The 15,251-nt window shown below is 33.2% G+C and overlaps 1 protein-coding gene across 8 annotated transcripts; it reads right to left on the bottom strand.

The window, feature by feature from the left end:
- Positions 1-724: 724 nt before the first annotated feature.
- Positions 725-14,721, bottom strand: LOC111311749 (1,4-alpha-glucan-branching enzyme 1, chloroplastic/amyloplastic). Of its 8 annotated transcripts, none has more exons than XR_016341547.1 (22): positions 14,391-14,721; positions 13,251-13,408; positions 12,580-12,836; positions 11,580-11,678; positions 11,286-11,328; positions 11,088-11,147; positions 10,092-10,172; positions 8,785-8,901; positions 8,202-8,285; positions 6,740-6,861; positions 6,448-6,567; positions 5,388-5,517; positions 5,176-5,286; positions 4,771-4,899; positions 3,899-4,002; positions 3,641-3,785; positions 3,251-3,398; positions 3,036-3,136; positions 2,500-2,570; positions 1,656-1,811; positions 1,378-1,452; positions 725-1,259 (listed from the first exon to the last, which is right to left on the bottom strand). XR_016341547.1 is itself a non-coding variant. In XM_022911416.2 (22 exons), the coding sequence occupies exons 1-22, from the start codon at positions 14,518-14,520 to the stop codon at positions 1,092-1,094; spliced, it is 2,616 nt and encodes an 871-aa protein (XP_022767151.1). In that variant the 5' UTR covers positions 14,521-14,721; the 3' UTR covers positions 725-1,091. The 8 variants fall into 8 exon arrangements, 6 of the variants coding, with proteins under 6 accessions (XP_022767151.1, XP_089615685.1, XP_089615676.1 ...); XR_016341549.1 differs by having other exon boundaries at positions 2,493-2,560; XM_022911416.2 differs by having other exon boundaries at positions 2,493-2,570.
- Positions 14,722-15,251: the final 530 nt, after the last annotated feature.

Here is a 15,251-nt window from a genome sequence, read left to right as displayed (position 1 = left end):
ATTAAAATATCAAATTTATTAAATTGTAAGTAATGAATAGTTTATAGTCATTTATTATTTTAATCATATTTTTATATATATTTGTATTAATCATATTTATTTATATATATATTAATATTAATCATGTGTATTCATTTAAATCTATATTATTAATATTTATTCTTATCATATTTAAATAAATAAATTATACATATATTAATCAAATCATATTATATATATAACACAAATAATAAATATATCATCGTATTTATATTTAAAATTTAAATATATTTTATAATTAATATCATGTTCATATTTTAATTATTCACATTATTACGTATTAAACATAATTCGAGGCACGATACGGAAATTTAACTTGCCGTACATCACCCTACAGGCGTTGTGTCAGTTGCCCATGCGTTATGCGCGTGAATTTAAAGGTAAATGCTCTATTATTTTTCTTGTAACTTTAACCGTTTTAGACACTCCAAACACCTATCCCTGTAATTTGCTTTCTCTGTTTTTACTTTTATTGCATCGAATTTACCGTATGATGTTTTAGTTCTTAATTGTAACATTAGCTGACAGATGTTACCGTCAGCTTTAAAAAGGTTTCCTTGATAATGAGTTTTAAGGAAAAACATGCACTTCGATTCACAATTTGTTGCAGAACATGCTGAAGAGGTGACTGGGTTTCAATGCAAATGTCAGTTTTAACAGGTTTTTCTAGCAGGCCCCAAGCAAATTCCACCATAACTAATAACAAAATGTATTAAATGAACGAACGTCTACAGCGATACTGATTATATTTATTAAATTATTCCGTCAATCTTGCATATCTATTGCAGTAAGATGCTCAATATCTTCTATGAATTCAGGTCTAACCTCGCTGTAACTAGTTGCTTGCATGCCCGGCATTTAAGACGGTTTTATCTGTGATTATTTCATCTCCTAGGCAGTGAAACTCCCGTTCATGGAATTACATATCCTGCGCAATTTGTAAACCAAAAAATACTGTGTTGAGTGGGGCAACTACTCGAGAGGACTTTCTGTAAGCCACTTCAATATCACGAGATTCTGTGATAAAGAGAGATTCTGTGATAAAGAGAAGTTTAGATGTCTAAAGCTTCTGATTCTTCCACTGGTTCTGCTGCTTCTTCAACAGTTTCTGATTTGCCAACTGCTTTTGGCTCATCATCTTCTACTAGCGCATAAACCACTGCTGTTCTACTTGGTGCATACACCAAGAAGGAACGAGGTCGGTCGTCATACCATCCTTCCTGGAAAAGACCCCATTAAGTTGAAGTTAGAAAATCCTTGAGCGGATGTTGAAGACAGTGGTATGTAGGAAAAGTAATACAGAATTCGTTAAACAAATCTTCAGAGAATTTTACTTACAGTGCTGAAGTACTCAGCATTATGGTTAAGCCTTTTGAAGCCTCCAAATAATGGATCATCTGAATCCAATACAATCTGGAAGAGGGAAAAAAATGTTAACCATCTGATGGCAAACAGCATAAACATTGTTGAAACTATATTTGAAGAATCAATAACCATACAAAATGAATGATCCATGGATATGAATAATCAAGAGGGGTAACGTGGGAAAACAAAAGGCACGAGGAATATTTTGCTTGAAAACAATTTCATCTGTATGAACCCACAAAACGTTATACCTTGTACTTTCCTGGCTTTAAGCAGCCCACCCGGTAGTTAAAATAGCTGTTATTCCAGTGAAAGTTGAACACGAAAACCAGGTTGCCTCTTTCAAAGACAATCATCCTATCTCCTTCATCCTTCCGTGATATAAATTGGTGCTCAGAGGTCATGAACTGAAAAAACAATCAAGCATGCATCATTTAACATTGTAAACAAGCAGAAAGTTGAGCTTCTTGGCTACCCAGACGACACAAAGTCTACTAGTACAAAATCAAAGGTAAAACTTTGTATTCCAGGGAATATGAAATAAAGGGAAAGAAATTGCTTGAAAATTGAGTAATATAATGAATTCTGACTTCTTTTCTTCTGTCTTTTATGTTGAAGAGAAAGAATCTACTAAAATCAGAGCCATGCCTGCATGCATAAATAGGTGAATCTGAAGGTTTTAAAGATCCATGACTGAAACAATTTTAAATGAAGTCATTTAACGATAAGATTTGTCAAAGAGCTTCAAGGAATGACTTCAAGAAGGTTATCATTTAACAAAACTAAGTCATTTTCAAGAAAAGAATATAATAGACATTTTGCTAATTAAAGTGACAACAGAAAGTAATCACTAATGATTACCTATATAATCTCTTACTCTTAATATTTGCTTCATCTTTTCTATCCTGCTTAATGTTCATTCATTCTCTTTGTTTATTATTATTCCTTTATCTTAAAAATTTCACATGAAATGGAGTGTGATTGATCACTAATAAGATAAAAAATAAAATGTATGGTTAGGAAATCCTCCTAATCCCATCCATCAGCACATATAAAACAACAAAACAGTAAGCACCATCAATACTTACGCCATACTTTGCTTCAAGATGCTGCATTGCCTGATCAAATTCTTGCATCCCATGATACCTCAGATAGTCTGCATCCCCCTGTGTGCATATAATCAAATACAACAATGTATTGTGGCAGACGTGAACACTCACAGACACAATACAAAGCAAAGACATTTATGCATAGCAACTGTAGGGATCAATTATGCCATCATATATTTGATAGTTGATTGTGAATAAAAGTGCATAAAATGCTGCCAGTATGCAAATGAAAGTGAAATCAAATAACTATCAAACTTTTACAACCTGTTTGGTAGGAAGGGAAGAAAGAGCAAAGGAACGAAAAAACTTTGATCTAATGGTTGAGTTACAAATAACACATGAATTTCAATCATTAGATTAAAAAAATTTCTGTCTTTTCCCCTTTTCATCCTCCCTACCAAACATAGAATTGCTTGTTATCAGACAAGATTCCATACTGTAATTTGAAACCAGTAGATGATGTGCCTTTGTATGATAATAAATTGTAACACAAGCAAAATATAAACTGAAACAGAAACTTACGAGATCAAATCTACGTCGACATTTATCATAACTGTAATTATTCCCAGGAATTACTGAGCCATTAGGAAGCTGCTGGTCACCCCTTGGAAAATCAATCCACTCTGAAAAAAGAATAATGGAGAAATTATAACACAGCATTCAAGAACTGTCAAATTCTACAATTTGACGATCAAGAATGACGAGACATTAGGAAGAGTAGCAATGGTTGATCTTACCAGGATGTCCAAATTCATTTCCCATGAAATTCAAATATCCTTCTCCACCTAGTCCCATGGTAATAAGCCTAATCATTTTGTGTAATGCTATCCCACGATCTATAAGTGGAGTACTTGGTCTATCTAGAGCCATAAACTCATACATATCCTGCAAAAAGGAATTGAAGCTAATAATATTATAAATTATAAAGCTGAATTTGGCTGGTTATAAGCATTTTCTCTGCTTAAATGAAAAACAGGGTAACTTTTATGTTTGTATTTAACTTTGCAAAACACAATATAATTGCAATTTTCTAATAGCTGGAGGCCAAGGAAAGAAAATATTGTGAAGTCAAAGCATTTCCGATAGCCAGTTAGCTTTCCAAGTGCATCAGCGTGAAGAGATTTAACCTTATCCATCAACCAGAATGCTATTGTTTTGTCACCAACCAGAGCTTGATCATGACTTTCAGCATAAGCAACACATTTTTCCAACCACCGCCTGTTGGTAAGTGTGTGAATAATGTCGCCCACTTTCCAGTCTTCATCCCTCTTCCTATATGATATAACAAGGCAAAAAGTACATAGTTTAACATCAAATACATTTCACAAGTTAGTAGATTCAAGGTTATTACATTGGAAAAAGTATTAAATTGGATGGTTACACACTTAAGAAGCTCAATCCACTTATCAGCAACGGCCATGTGCAGACGGTAATCAAATCCTACACCACCATCTTGGACAGGAAGGCAGAATGTAGGCATTCCACTCACCTGTAACACACAGTTGCATGATTAGCATAACAAAAATAAAAAATATTGACATTTTCCAGAAAGAATTACTCATCTTGATTGCATTCCTCTTAGTATTATTCCTTTCAACTATTGTTCTTTCCAACTGTCTCGCCAGAATATTCACAGAAGTTTCAGAATTTTTTTTGCAAATAATATATAAAAGTCTGTAACTAAATCCCTCCCATAAAAGCATTTTGTCAACTAAATATTCTTTAAAAAACAATGCTGATAAAACATAAATTATGTTTTGTTGTGCTAGTAGCTTTTTGGGTGAATTCTTCGCACAAAAGATGAAATTTGTGAAACAGCAAGGATATTTTAAGATTTGTAGAGATTCTTTCCTTCCCTTAGTGTTTTTGGAATTTTCATTTTTGGCCTCTTTAGTTTCTATGTTTCCATAAATCTGGGTCTACATTAAAAGTTAGTTCACTTTGCAGCAAAAAGTTTAACAATTCTTCAGTTCATTCTAAAATTCTAAATTCACTTAATTACTAGCAGGGTAACCTACTTATTCATGGCATATGGATTCAGTTAATGCATTAAGAAAAGTGATGAATCATTTGTACCCTTAGCATCAACATAAATCATGTAAAAATGTTTTGAAACCCCATTCCATTTACTCAATCCAGGGCAACAAATGTTGCTGTAGAAGAGACAGAGGGCTTAAGTTGAACGATATAATTCTGGAATAGATAAATGATCTCAAAGGATGCTCATTGTGATTCAAATAGGAGTTATAGAACATACGTCTTCACCAATGGTAACAGCCTCAGGATAGAGCCCATGAATCATATCATTAACCAGCATCAGATAAATAACAGCCTCTACGTCAGTTGCATATCCAAAATACTCAGTGTAATTTCCAGTAAATGCTACCTACAGCAAGTTCAGGAAAACAAATGTTAAGCTGTGGTAATACATTATAAAAGGATGAAGTTACCCTGACACCCTCTAGTCCTCAAGAGAATTTAGTTAAGAAACAAACATAGAGAAATGATGCTTCACCACTTGCAAGAACCAAATGTTACTTTAGTTACCCTTCTCTATACGAACATAAAGTCAAAACTTCAACAATTAACATCTGAACATGCAAGTAACTTATTATATAACACCAAGCAAAATATAAAATCTCCAAAATCACTCAGATAATACCTGCAACCCATGATGAGTATACATCATTGAAGTCACGCCATCAAATCTGAACCCATCAAACTTATATTCTTCCAGCCACCATCTTGCATTTGAAAGAAGAAACCTTAGCACCTAAAGCAACAAGTAAGAATTAATATTTACACTAGGATGGGAGGAAGCCAAAATCTTTCAACAAGCTATTCTTTAGGATAAGTTTCTGCAGAAATACATACTTCCCAGCTTCCGTAATTAAAAAGGCGAGAATCCCACATCCAGTGGTGACCCTTTGACCCCGAGTGAAAGTAATGAGCATCAGTTCCATCAAACATGTTTAATCCATCTAACACGTTATTAGATGCATGGCTGCATTATCAAACATCAGTCAGATACATGGATGAGGAAATTAATTAGTAACTTAATTTAACTAAAGAATAAAAATTAACTGAGACTTATAGCAAAATATTGCTTACTCAAGGCAACATACTAAAAAAAAGGGCAGCCCGGAAAGTGAAACTCCCACTATGCGCAGGTCCCGGGAAGGGTCGGACCCACTGGGTCTAATGTAGATAGCCTTACCTTGCATTTTCACAAGAGGCTATTTACGCGAATTGAACCTGTGACCTCCAGGTCACATGGCAGCAACCTTACTGTTGCTGCCAAGACTCCCCTCCAAGGCAACATACTAAATACTCAAATAAAAATTTGCTTCTAAAGCTTAGAAACGTATTTAACGTTAACGACATGCAAAAGATAAAATTTTCATTGTAAAACAATACACTAAGGTACCATTTGGTTGCTGTTTTTGCTATTAGCTTTTTGCTTCCCGAATCAAAAATACATTTGGAAAGAAAAGCAAATAATACTTTAAAAGAATTAAAAATTAAAATATAATCTCTTTTAGAACAAACAATACAAATTTTCTTTTAATGGAACAATTATACTAGAATATTTATTGCATTAGTCATTTAACATTTCCAAACAATTATGGCTTTGTTTTCTCCCTCCTAGATTTGTTTTCTAGCAACCTATTAGGAAGCAAAAAGCAAAAAGAAAACACGTAGTAAGTGTAACAACCAATAAGAGACTACAATCCCATGGCCATATTTGCATCAAATCTACAGGAAGGATGAGCATAGAGTCAAAAGCAGGAAAAGAAAAAGAGTTATTTTCATCTTTTGTAAAAAAAAAAAAAAATGAGAAAAAAAGAGAACAATTGCATAAAAAATGTAATAGCAAATAAAGCTGAAGGGTGTGTTTCTAGAAATGATATTCTCCTGCAAATCTAATTATTACCTGTGCACAATATCCATAAGAACAAGTAGACCCAACTCATGAGCCCTATCTATCAGTGACTTAAGATCATCAGGGGTTCCAAAACGGCTGCTTGGCGCAAAAAAGTTCGTCACATGATATCTGCAACATATTAAACGCAAATTGTTAAAAGTATTAGTTTTCATAACCATAACTAAATTCTGAAGAAATATTTCTGTTTATATCCACAACATAGCAGTTTAGTACAAGTTCAGAAACAGAAACAGAAACAGAAACAAATAGATTAGAGCTAATATTATGATGGAGATAATACCCAAAGCTAGCATAATACGAGTGCTCTTGAATAGCCATGATCTGAACAGCATTATATCCAAGTCTTTTAATGCGGGGAAGTACATTATCTCTAAAGTTGGCATATGTGTTAATTATTGGTTCCTGCATCTCAGAGTTGATAATATTAACAGAAATAGGAAGTGAATTAACTATAGTAAAATGGAAAATAAAGCTTGAAGGTTTTTGTGGGACAAAGAACAATTGTATGAATGAAAATTTAGAATGAGTAAACTTTACAAAATGATTGGAAAGGGAGCAGAAATTGCAAAGCATGTTAATCTTAAATTAGATGCACACACCACGACCACCACATAGCAAGACAACATATAAGGCTAAAAGTTAATTGATGCACAACTAGATGTTAACAACCAACAAAATGGAACAACCAAAAGAAAACCTGAAGCTGCTGCCAGAATTTTCTTTTGTTTTTACAAACATCTTAAAACACACTACATTGTTATTTCTGGCCTTTTTCTTAACCCAGGTTTGGCCTTGTGGCTGTTAAATGGTGTTGAAATCTAAGGTTAAGATTCAAGAAACTTTTAGCTCTGCAAGCTCTTTAAACTATTCTTTTGTAATACCATGTCCTATACAGCCCCCACTTCAAGAGAAATAAAGACCTTTTTACACCTCAGTTCATAATCCAACTATCATAAAGACAACAAGATACAAAAATAGTGATAAATTTTAGTTTAATTACAAATTCAGGCTTCTTAATAGGTTTTAGAAATGGTTGAAGAATCCTAACAAAATGCAATCCACAACTTCTATTTTATTGATTTGTAACTGCTATTTAAGATATTTCTAAACACAAAGCAGTTAACAGAGATCCAAATCACTAGCTATTTGGCATTTGCATTATCATTTACTAAAGTAATACTCATTATTTATCATCATCTGAAAGGAAGGACAGCCTAATTTCCTTTAACCAAGGAAAACCAAAGTTGGCCATATACACCAATATGGGTTTTTGCGATCTTAATTTTATGGGCTTCCTCTTTAAGAAAGGCCAGTCTGCCATTGGAGACACAGGATAGAACAAACAGTTTCATTTCGATATTTACAGGCCTTTTGTGACAGCTATACTGTTCGATACTCTTTAAGATGTTCAATGCAAGATGAAATGTTTCTCTCTTCTTTTTTGTTTTTGGGGTAAAATTGATAGTTATAATACTAAGATAATTTTCCTGTTAAATCTAGTGTCCTAAAAAACTATTTCTTTAACTTTCAGTCTCAATGCCCTGCAGGAATGCTTCTTCATAGTAAGTCTTAAAAGAAACAGTATAAAAAAATGATCCCACACGTGGTAGCATTCAATGAATTTTTTATCCAACTTAAGGTCCTCCTTTAAGATTATATAAATCATAGAAATGCAATGGAGCACAGACACAGAAGAGTTGAACAACAATTTGCTACATGCAAGGGAGAATGAAGATGCATACCGTGCTACTCATTCCAACATGAGACTCATAAATTCTAAGCGATTTTGGCCTTTTTGGCTGGGGGTGTTTGAATATATACTTTTCCTGTCACAATATAAATATCATTAGTCACAATAAATTAGAAAGTACAAGAATATGAGATAAGACACATGATAGACTGAACTAAGTTGATCGTGCTGCGCATTGATTAAACTTGAACAAGCAAGACCAAAATTTAGAAACTGACGTCATATATTAAAGTGAACCAACCAAAGTTGTTCTCTGAAAAACCTTTTTTAGGGAATTGATAATAACATCAAGGCTATAAAGGAAGACATTCATTAAAACAACCTCCTTGCATATACTTACTCTAAGATGAATGAGAAATCATTATCTGATCACATAATCATATGTGTGCAGGCATGCATGCATGCTTTTGCCTGTATCTTCACAGACATGCAATCATTTTAAAATTATCACAAGAACTAGTTTGTGCTTCTGATATTCCCCAGGCTCCAAATATTTCAGCAGCTCATATTTTGAAAAGAATAAGTTATCTAATGTTTCCAAGAAAATCAAAAGATCAAACAACCACTAAATATACCTTTTCTGGTGGATCATAGTATATTCCATTGTATGGTATTTCACCTGGTGCTTGAACAGAGAACTTGATCCAAGCAGGAATGGAGTCCTTAATCCCAGATGGAGTATCCATACAAATCTACAATTATAAGGTCAAAAAGTTAAAATGGACACACAGAAAAGGAGCTTTATGATAATTGACATAATCATAAAAGTCCACCAGAAAAGGGAAACGTTTTTTTTCTTCTTCATCTTTTCTTTCTTTCTCTCTTCTTTATAGGGTGGGAGTTACTTTGTTAAACTTGGAGACCAACCATTAAATACTTTAATGCCAACAAATACAACACTTCATACTAACAGGCAGAATTATATGGTATTTTGCTCCATTACATTTGTTTTGGCAAAGTTTCAGAAGATTAATCCTGCACTAAGCTCTTTAAAGGATTTTAAATATGCATAAATGGTCTTATAAGCAGGTTATACAACATGAAGAGCTTAAAATATTAGTAAGTTTTATTATCACAATTGAAATAGAAAGCAGCATGAATATTTTAAAATTCTTTAATATTTAGCTACCTTGGTGGTGTTGACCTTATATGCATGTAAGAACTTGATGGGCATATATAGATTTTGTTTTGTAACAATCCAGCTTAAAAAAAAATACTGCATGGAGATGAACTTTAATATGATATTACCTTCTGCAACAGATTGATACAGCACATCATTAATTCCTTGGTAAACCTTTATGTTAACAATACTAAAAGGCACAGTCTTAGTTCAACTCATATAAACTTGGTATTATTTTTAAAATGTTGAGCTAACGTTCTATCAAACTTAGCAACTAGCCTTCTTACACCCCCTATTTCTCTCCTCATTATATTACAAGTTCTCCTCATCATATTACAAATTATTCTGCAATTAATATTCTTTATGAGATAAAAGAGAAAAAAAGAAACATATTTAACTTTTTCAATCATTTAGTACCACACCTTTGTGTCATGAATTAGAAGTTAAATTAATTATCATGAAGGTTGTAGTACAAAGCAATGTTCAAATGATAAACTGCAATTTTTTATTCAATAGAGATTTCTGCCAATTAGACATGCAATAGGATCAATGTATAAACACCATCATACTTGAAGGTTCCTGGTACACAGGTCAATACCAAAAGGTTAAATACATTGTTGGTTTACAAGAACAGAGTTGCTATTTTTTAAAAGTTTCTTTTTGCTCTGAATTGAAAAAGTGGAAAAAGGAAATAGTAAACAAGTAGCATTCAAATGTAACAACTTTCAAGAACCAATTTATTTTCATCCATAGGTAATTTACCTTCACTCGAGAACCATGGGGAATTGCTGGTGACCCATCAGCATTATTAGGCAAAAAGATCTCCCAGACACCAAACTCATTCTGTTAAAAACAATTAACATTTGTCGAATTAAACACTAGATGAAAAATAAAAGACAGAATATAAAAATGCAAAAGACATCATTGTCAATGTAAGTCAACATGGCTTTCTAAGCACTTAGAACACAGTTACCTTCCCCTTTATACTTGACACTGCACAGCATTAAATACATGAATCTGCTCATACAATTAATTGTTACATGGGCAAGGTGACTTTTGACACTTCATTATAAAAACTTTAATAAGATTTATCTTCTTAACTTTACCATTTGGATTGGGACTTCAAAGTATACCAATCCACCAGAATATACACCTAATGTTTGGTCCATTAAGAAGCTTATCCTTGCTCACATAAAAATAAAAAGATCCATATTTAAATTCAGATTTAATGTTAAGCTAAGGTTTCTCACAAGCTTGAATGCCCTTTAAATTCTTCCATAATGTCCATTTAGAGAAGAGAAGCATTAACTTATTAACAGCTGATAATGGAATTACTACAGTTTCCCAAGGCATAAATCTTGAAGCACATTGGTCAGATGGAGAGAGAAAGCAGGGAGAGGTAGGAGCTCATTAAAGCAACTCAAATGATTTGGAGTTCATCAATAGATATAAGATTGCAAGAAGGCTGACTCAAAAACCAAGAGTGAAGTTACTGGTATTTTGAGATGTCTGCATCACCAACCCCTTCATGTGACTGCATAACATATGACACGTATAGGAGAAGAAGATTCACAAAGAAATCAAAGAAAATATTTTTTAGGTGCACCTACTAAAGTGCTGTCCAATTATTATGTCCTTCACTTCAAGTTAAGCAATCCACAATGGTAGAACAGTTCTTACAGACAAGGAAAAATCAATTAATAACTAATAAGTAATGCACAGGTCGTATTTTTTCTTGCAGAAGCAAAAATAACATACCTGGTTCATAATATCTGCATTAGGGTTCCAATTGTTAAAATCTCCAATCAGTGCAGCTGACTGAAAAAGAATATGCAGTAAAGTAATCACAATAATTGAAGAGAAAAAAAGAACACCAAGAAGTTAAATGGACTTTTCAGAAGGTAATAAGATCAAGTGGTCACAATCTCAAAATCTTAAAAATGATGCATAACAAACCTTAGCTCCTGGTGCCCACTCCCTGTAGGTTATTCCTGTCTTACTGAAGGCCAGATGAGATTATGATCAGAAAGAGCAACATCAACTTATGGTAAAACAACTTTCCAACCATAAAACATGAATGGAGAATAACATTTTTATCAAAAAATTAAGGCTAACAAGAAAGCTATTAATCAATGTATGCAAATAAATGAATAAAACATATAAAAGTGACGCAATAGGGAAAGGACTAATTCTAAGGGTTGTCATAAAATTTCTAAACTTTTTCTTGCACCAAGGGTTCTAAATTTTTACCTACGTGTGAAGCCAAGCTTCTCATAGCCACGAGAAAACACCTCCAAACCACCTTCATACTTGTCAATTTCCTCACGAATTCTTCTGTATTGTGCATACCTGTAATTGGATAAAATGTACAAGGGAAACAAATTTTGACAGTTCTTAACATATTCTGGATATAAAACAGTGCAGCAAAAATGAAATACTGATAAAAATATGAAATTAGGCAGGGCCAGATGAGAACACTGCCTCAACAAAAGAGAAAAAAAAAACAGATATTACAAGACATATAACACCTGAGAGCCATGCAGTGAAAACAGAAACATATCAACCATCAAAACTAAGCTGCCAAGTCAAATGACTCCTAAAACAAACAAGTTAATCAGATGCATAATATTTTGATATTTTTAGGATCTTTTTCCAACACAGTGAAACTCCTCCCCCTGGTGTTCGAATGCACATATAAACATAAGACCATAAGCAGCTTATTGGTTTAGTGATTTAAGCTAGTCGCAAAGTACTAATGCACTTTAAAAATCAACCATATTTGATTCAATTACAGATTCTAGGCAATGAAAGGGAAAGCAGAGCAACTTGCCTACTACTCCAACCAGATAAAATCTAGTTAAACAACTAAATAATAGAAATAGAAAACCAACACAAGGCCCTAAAGTTAAGGAAAACAGACACATAAACGTAATAAACAGTAACAGTGAGTGCTCTTTCAATCACTGCTTGTCAAAATCATAGAATAAATGTTAACTGCTAATAGGAGACATGAAAATACAGATTTATTCGCAGTGTTCCTATCCAGATACCAATATGGACCTCCATGAACCAGGAGCAAGTTTGGCAAAGTGCAGATAGGAAGACACAGTGTACAACCAACTGTGAAAAAGATAGCAGAAACAAACCAACAAACTAGAAACTAAAACCTGTAGCTTGTAAAGGCCAGAGGAGACTCAATATTTTGAACTCAATTACCAATATACAAGTAAATAACAGAGGATTATCTAACCGGTAATCAATATGTTCACGGAAACCCAACAATGTTGGATCTATTTCATATATTTTCTGTCCTGCACCAGGAGGGGGAATGGATCTTGGTTTTGCTTCACTTTTCTTAGTACTTACTTTCCTGTTTAAAGGGACAGATGGCTCCTTAGCACAAGCTTCTTCATCATTATTTGGAAGCACAGATGGAACAGATTCTTGCTCCTCAACCTCAACCTTCTCATCATCTTGCATTTTTTCACTCTCTACATCATGAATTACCTATAATAAAATCATAAAGGGATGGGAAAGATAAAATCCACTCTTGTATTTTGAATTGTTAACCTGAAATGAGCATCAAAATTAGCTGCTAATAAGCAGAAGTTCAAAAATAAAAACTAACATACCATTCTCCAACCTTATTCCACATCCTTTTATGTTGTTTATAAGAATTTTTCTTCCAAAAGAGTCATAGCTCAGAATTAGAACCTCAAGTTTTCAACAAGAAGTCAAAACTGTTTTAGAGAACCAACAAGATTGAATGGCATCAACACCATCTCAAATTTTCATATTTCAATTTACCCTACATATAAACTAATGAAAATTCAACTGCACTCAATCTAAAACTGGAAGTGTAATATTTCCAGAAGTGTAATATTTCCATACATTCTGCATTATTCTCAGAAAATCGCAAACCTGTGGATCATCTGAAATAGTGCTAGGACTTTCCAATTGATCTGTCAAGGATGAAGAACCATCACCCTGACCACCAGGAACAAGAACTTTCTTGGATGCAGCAACAGTTAAGGATGAAGAGTCTGAATCATAAGAAGACTTTTGCGCAAAGATCTTCCCTACAAGCAAGCATCAAATCAGTTCCCCACATGCTTCAAAGCAATTGATTATAAAAGCAGTCACCACCCATAGAGAATTCTTTTGACAGTACTAAATTATACTAACAAATACAGATCCATCTTCATTACAGAAGAAGAGAAATCAGAAACAAGGGTAATATTGGCATGCTCAGAAAATAAAAGGGAATGATCCAACCATGACTTTCAAACAAGGCTGAAAATAATGCAACAAGTTATACACCTATAAAAATTATTAATAGTAATGATTTTATTTTCTTCATAAAGTTCCCTAGCTGCAAAACTAAAGCATTTCTTTCCACTCAAGTTTTTCTGCTCTTACACTAAAATCATCCTTTTTTTTTTTTTTACAATTCCCCTTTCACATTTAAACTAAGCTTCCTTTGATTTACAATTATTACTTCTTCATTTAAAAAATCAGACATTTCTTCATGGTAATTTTTTTCTACTACCACAAATTCAGTGGTAACATTTTGAATCATGATGACAATTTCTTCAAAAATCCTTTTTTTTTTTTTCAGCATTTACGCTTATAACAAATCAATACTCGCGGAAGAGTAAATCAAAGAAGATTTAACTATTAATACTTTAATTACGGATTTCATTAAGAAAACGACATCGTATTTGAACACATTAATTTTTCTCCGTTTGGATCATACTACAACTCAACTCTTTTTTGCCATCGTTTCTAACTTTATCAATAAAAAATAAAAAGAAAAAAAAAAAGATAAATCAAGCATCGTAGTTTGAGTAAATAAATTTGTTAAAGCTCACCCATCACTGTTACATCAACAACTTTTTCTAGTCCAAAAAATGGAAAATAAGATTAGATTAGTTATATAAAACCTAGAAGAAGTAACCAAATTTGGTGCTGAATGAAAAATATATGCAGAGAGAGAGAAAGAGAGAGAATCATATAAAGACCAAAAAGGCTTAAAAAAGTAGAAAAGAAAAGAGATAATACGAGAAAACTGATCCTTCTTCAACAAAAGAGAGAAACTGATATTCCTTCGAGCGCCATTGAAGCTTGACTGACTGAACCTGTACACAGACGGCACACAAGGTAACCGTATACCAGATGCACTATAAATCATTATTTCTTCTCCACGATTTTTTGTTTCTACTTCTGTTTGGAAGGCAAGAAAAGGTGAGCAAATGACAACAGGCAGATCCGAAAAGGGAGAAGAAGAGAAGAGAAGATATCGCCAATGATAATTCCAAGGCCACCGAGAGTCGTGTGAGTGAAAGAGAAAAAAATATCAGTTAGATTTTTTCTTTCTTTAAAATTTCGAAGGAAATGAAATGAACGGGACTGCTACGTGTGTAGTGGAGAATTGCATGGGGATGGGTGTGGGGAATAGATTTGAAATGTAGGACCGATTCCAAACTCAATCTTGACCGTCCATCTCACTCTATGCTCTTTTTTTATTTTAATCAGATTGGCCCCGATGGCCCGCCACGTGGATTCAGCTTAGAAAGCAGAAGAAGAGATCAGAATCGAACGGTTGGGGAAGCATGTGGTTGTCATTTCTATTTTTTTATTTATCTTTTTTCTCTTTTCAATTTCTTTTTCACAATATAAGGAAATCCACTTTCACTTCCATGAAATGAAAAATCTTCCTTTTGTTTTTTTTGCCATCAAACTTCACCATTCTAGCATTTATAATTTAATCCTTTTTGGTAATTTTCTTTTTACCGAAACAAATTGGATCAAAATTAAATTTCTTTAATGCGAATTAAGTTGCATGTATTTTATAAAAATATTATTTGTCATCCACTCCAAAAAAAAAATTATTCCTAATCTCACTTTTGATTTTGTACTTTT

The sequence above is a fragment of the Durio zibethinus genome, chromosome 1 (assembly GCF_047325235.1).
Source record: "Durio zibethinus cultivar Kanyao isolate XHJ-2024 chromosome 1, ASM4732523v1, whole genome shotgun sequence".
In the NCBI taxonomy this organism is placed as follows: domain Eukaryota; kingdom Viridiplantae; phylum Streptophyta; class Magnoliopsida; order Malvales; family Malvaceae; genus Durio; species Durio zibethinus.
The sequence above is the reverse complement of the archived record's forward strand: the minus strand, read 5'-3'. Positions and strand labels throughout refer to the sequence as shown.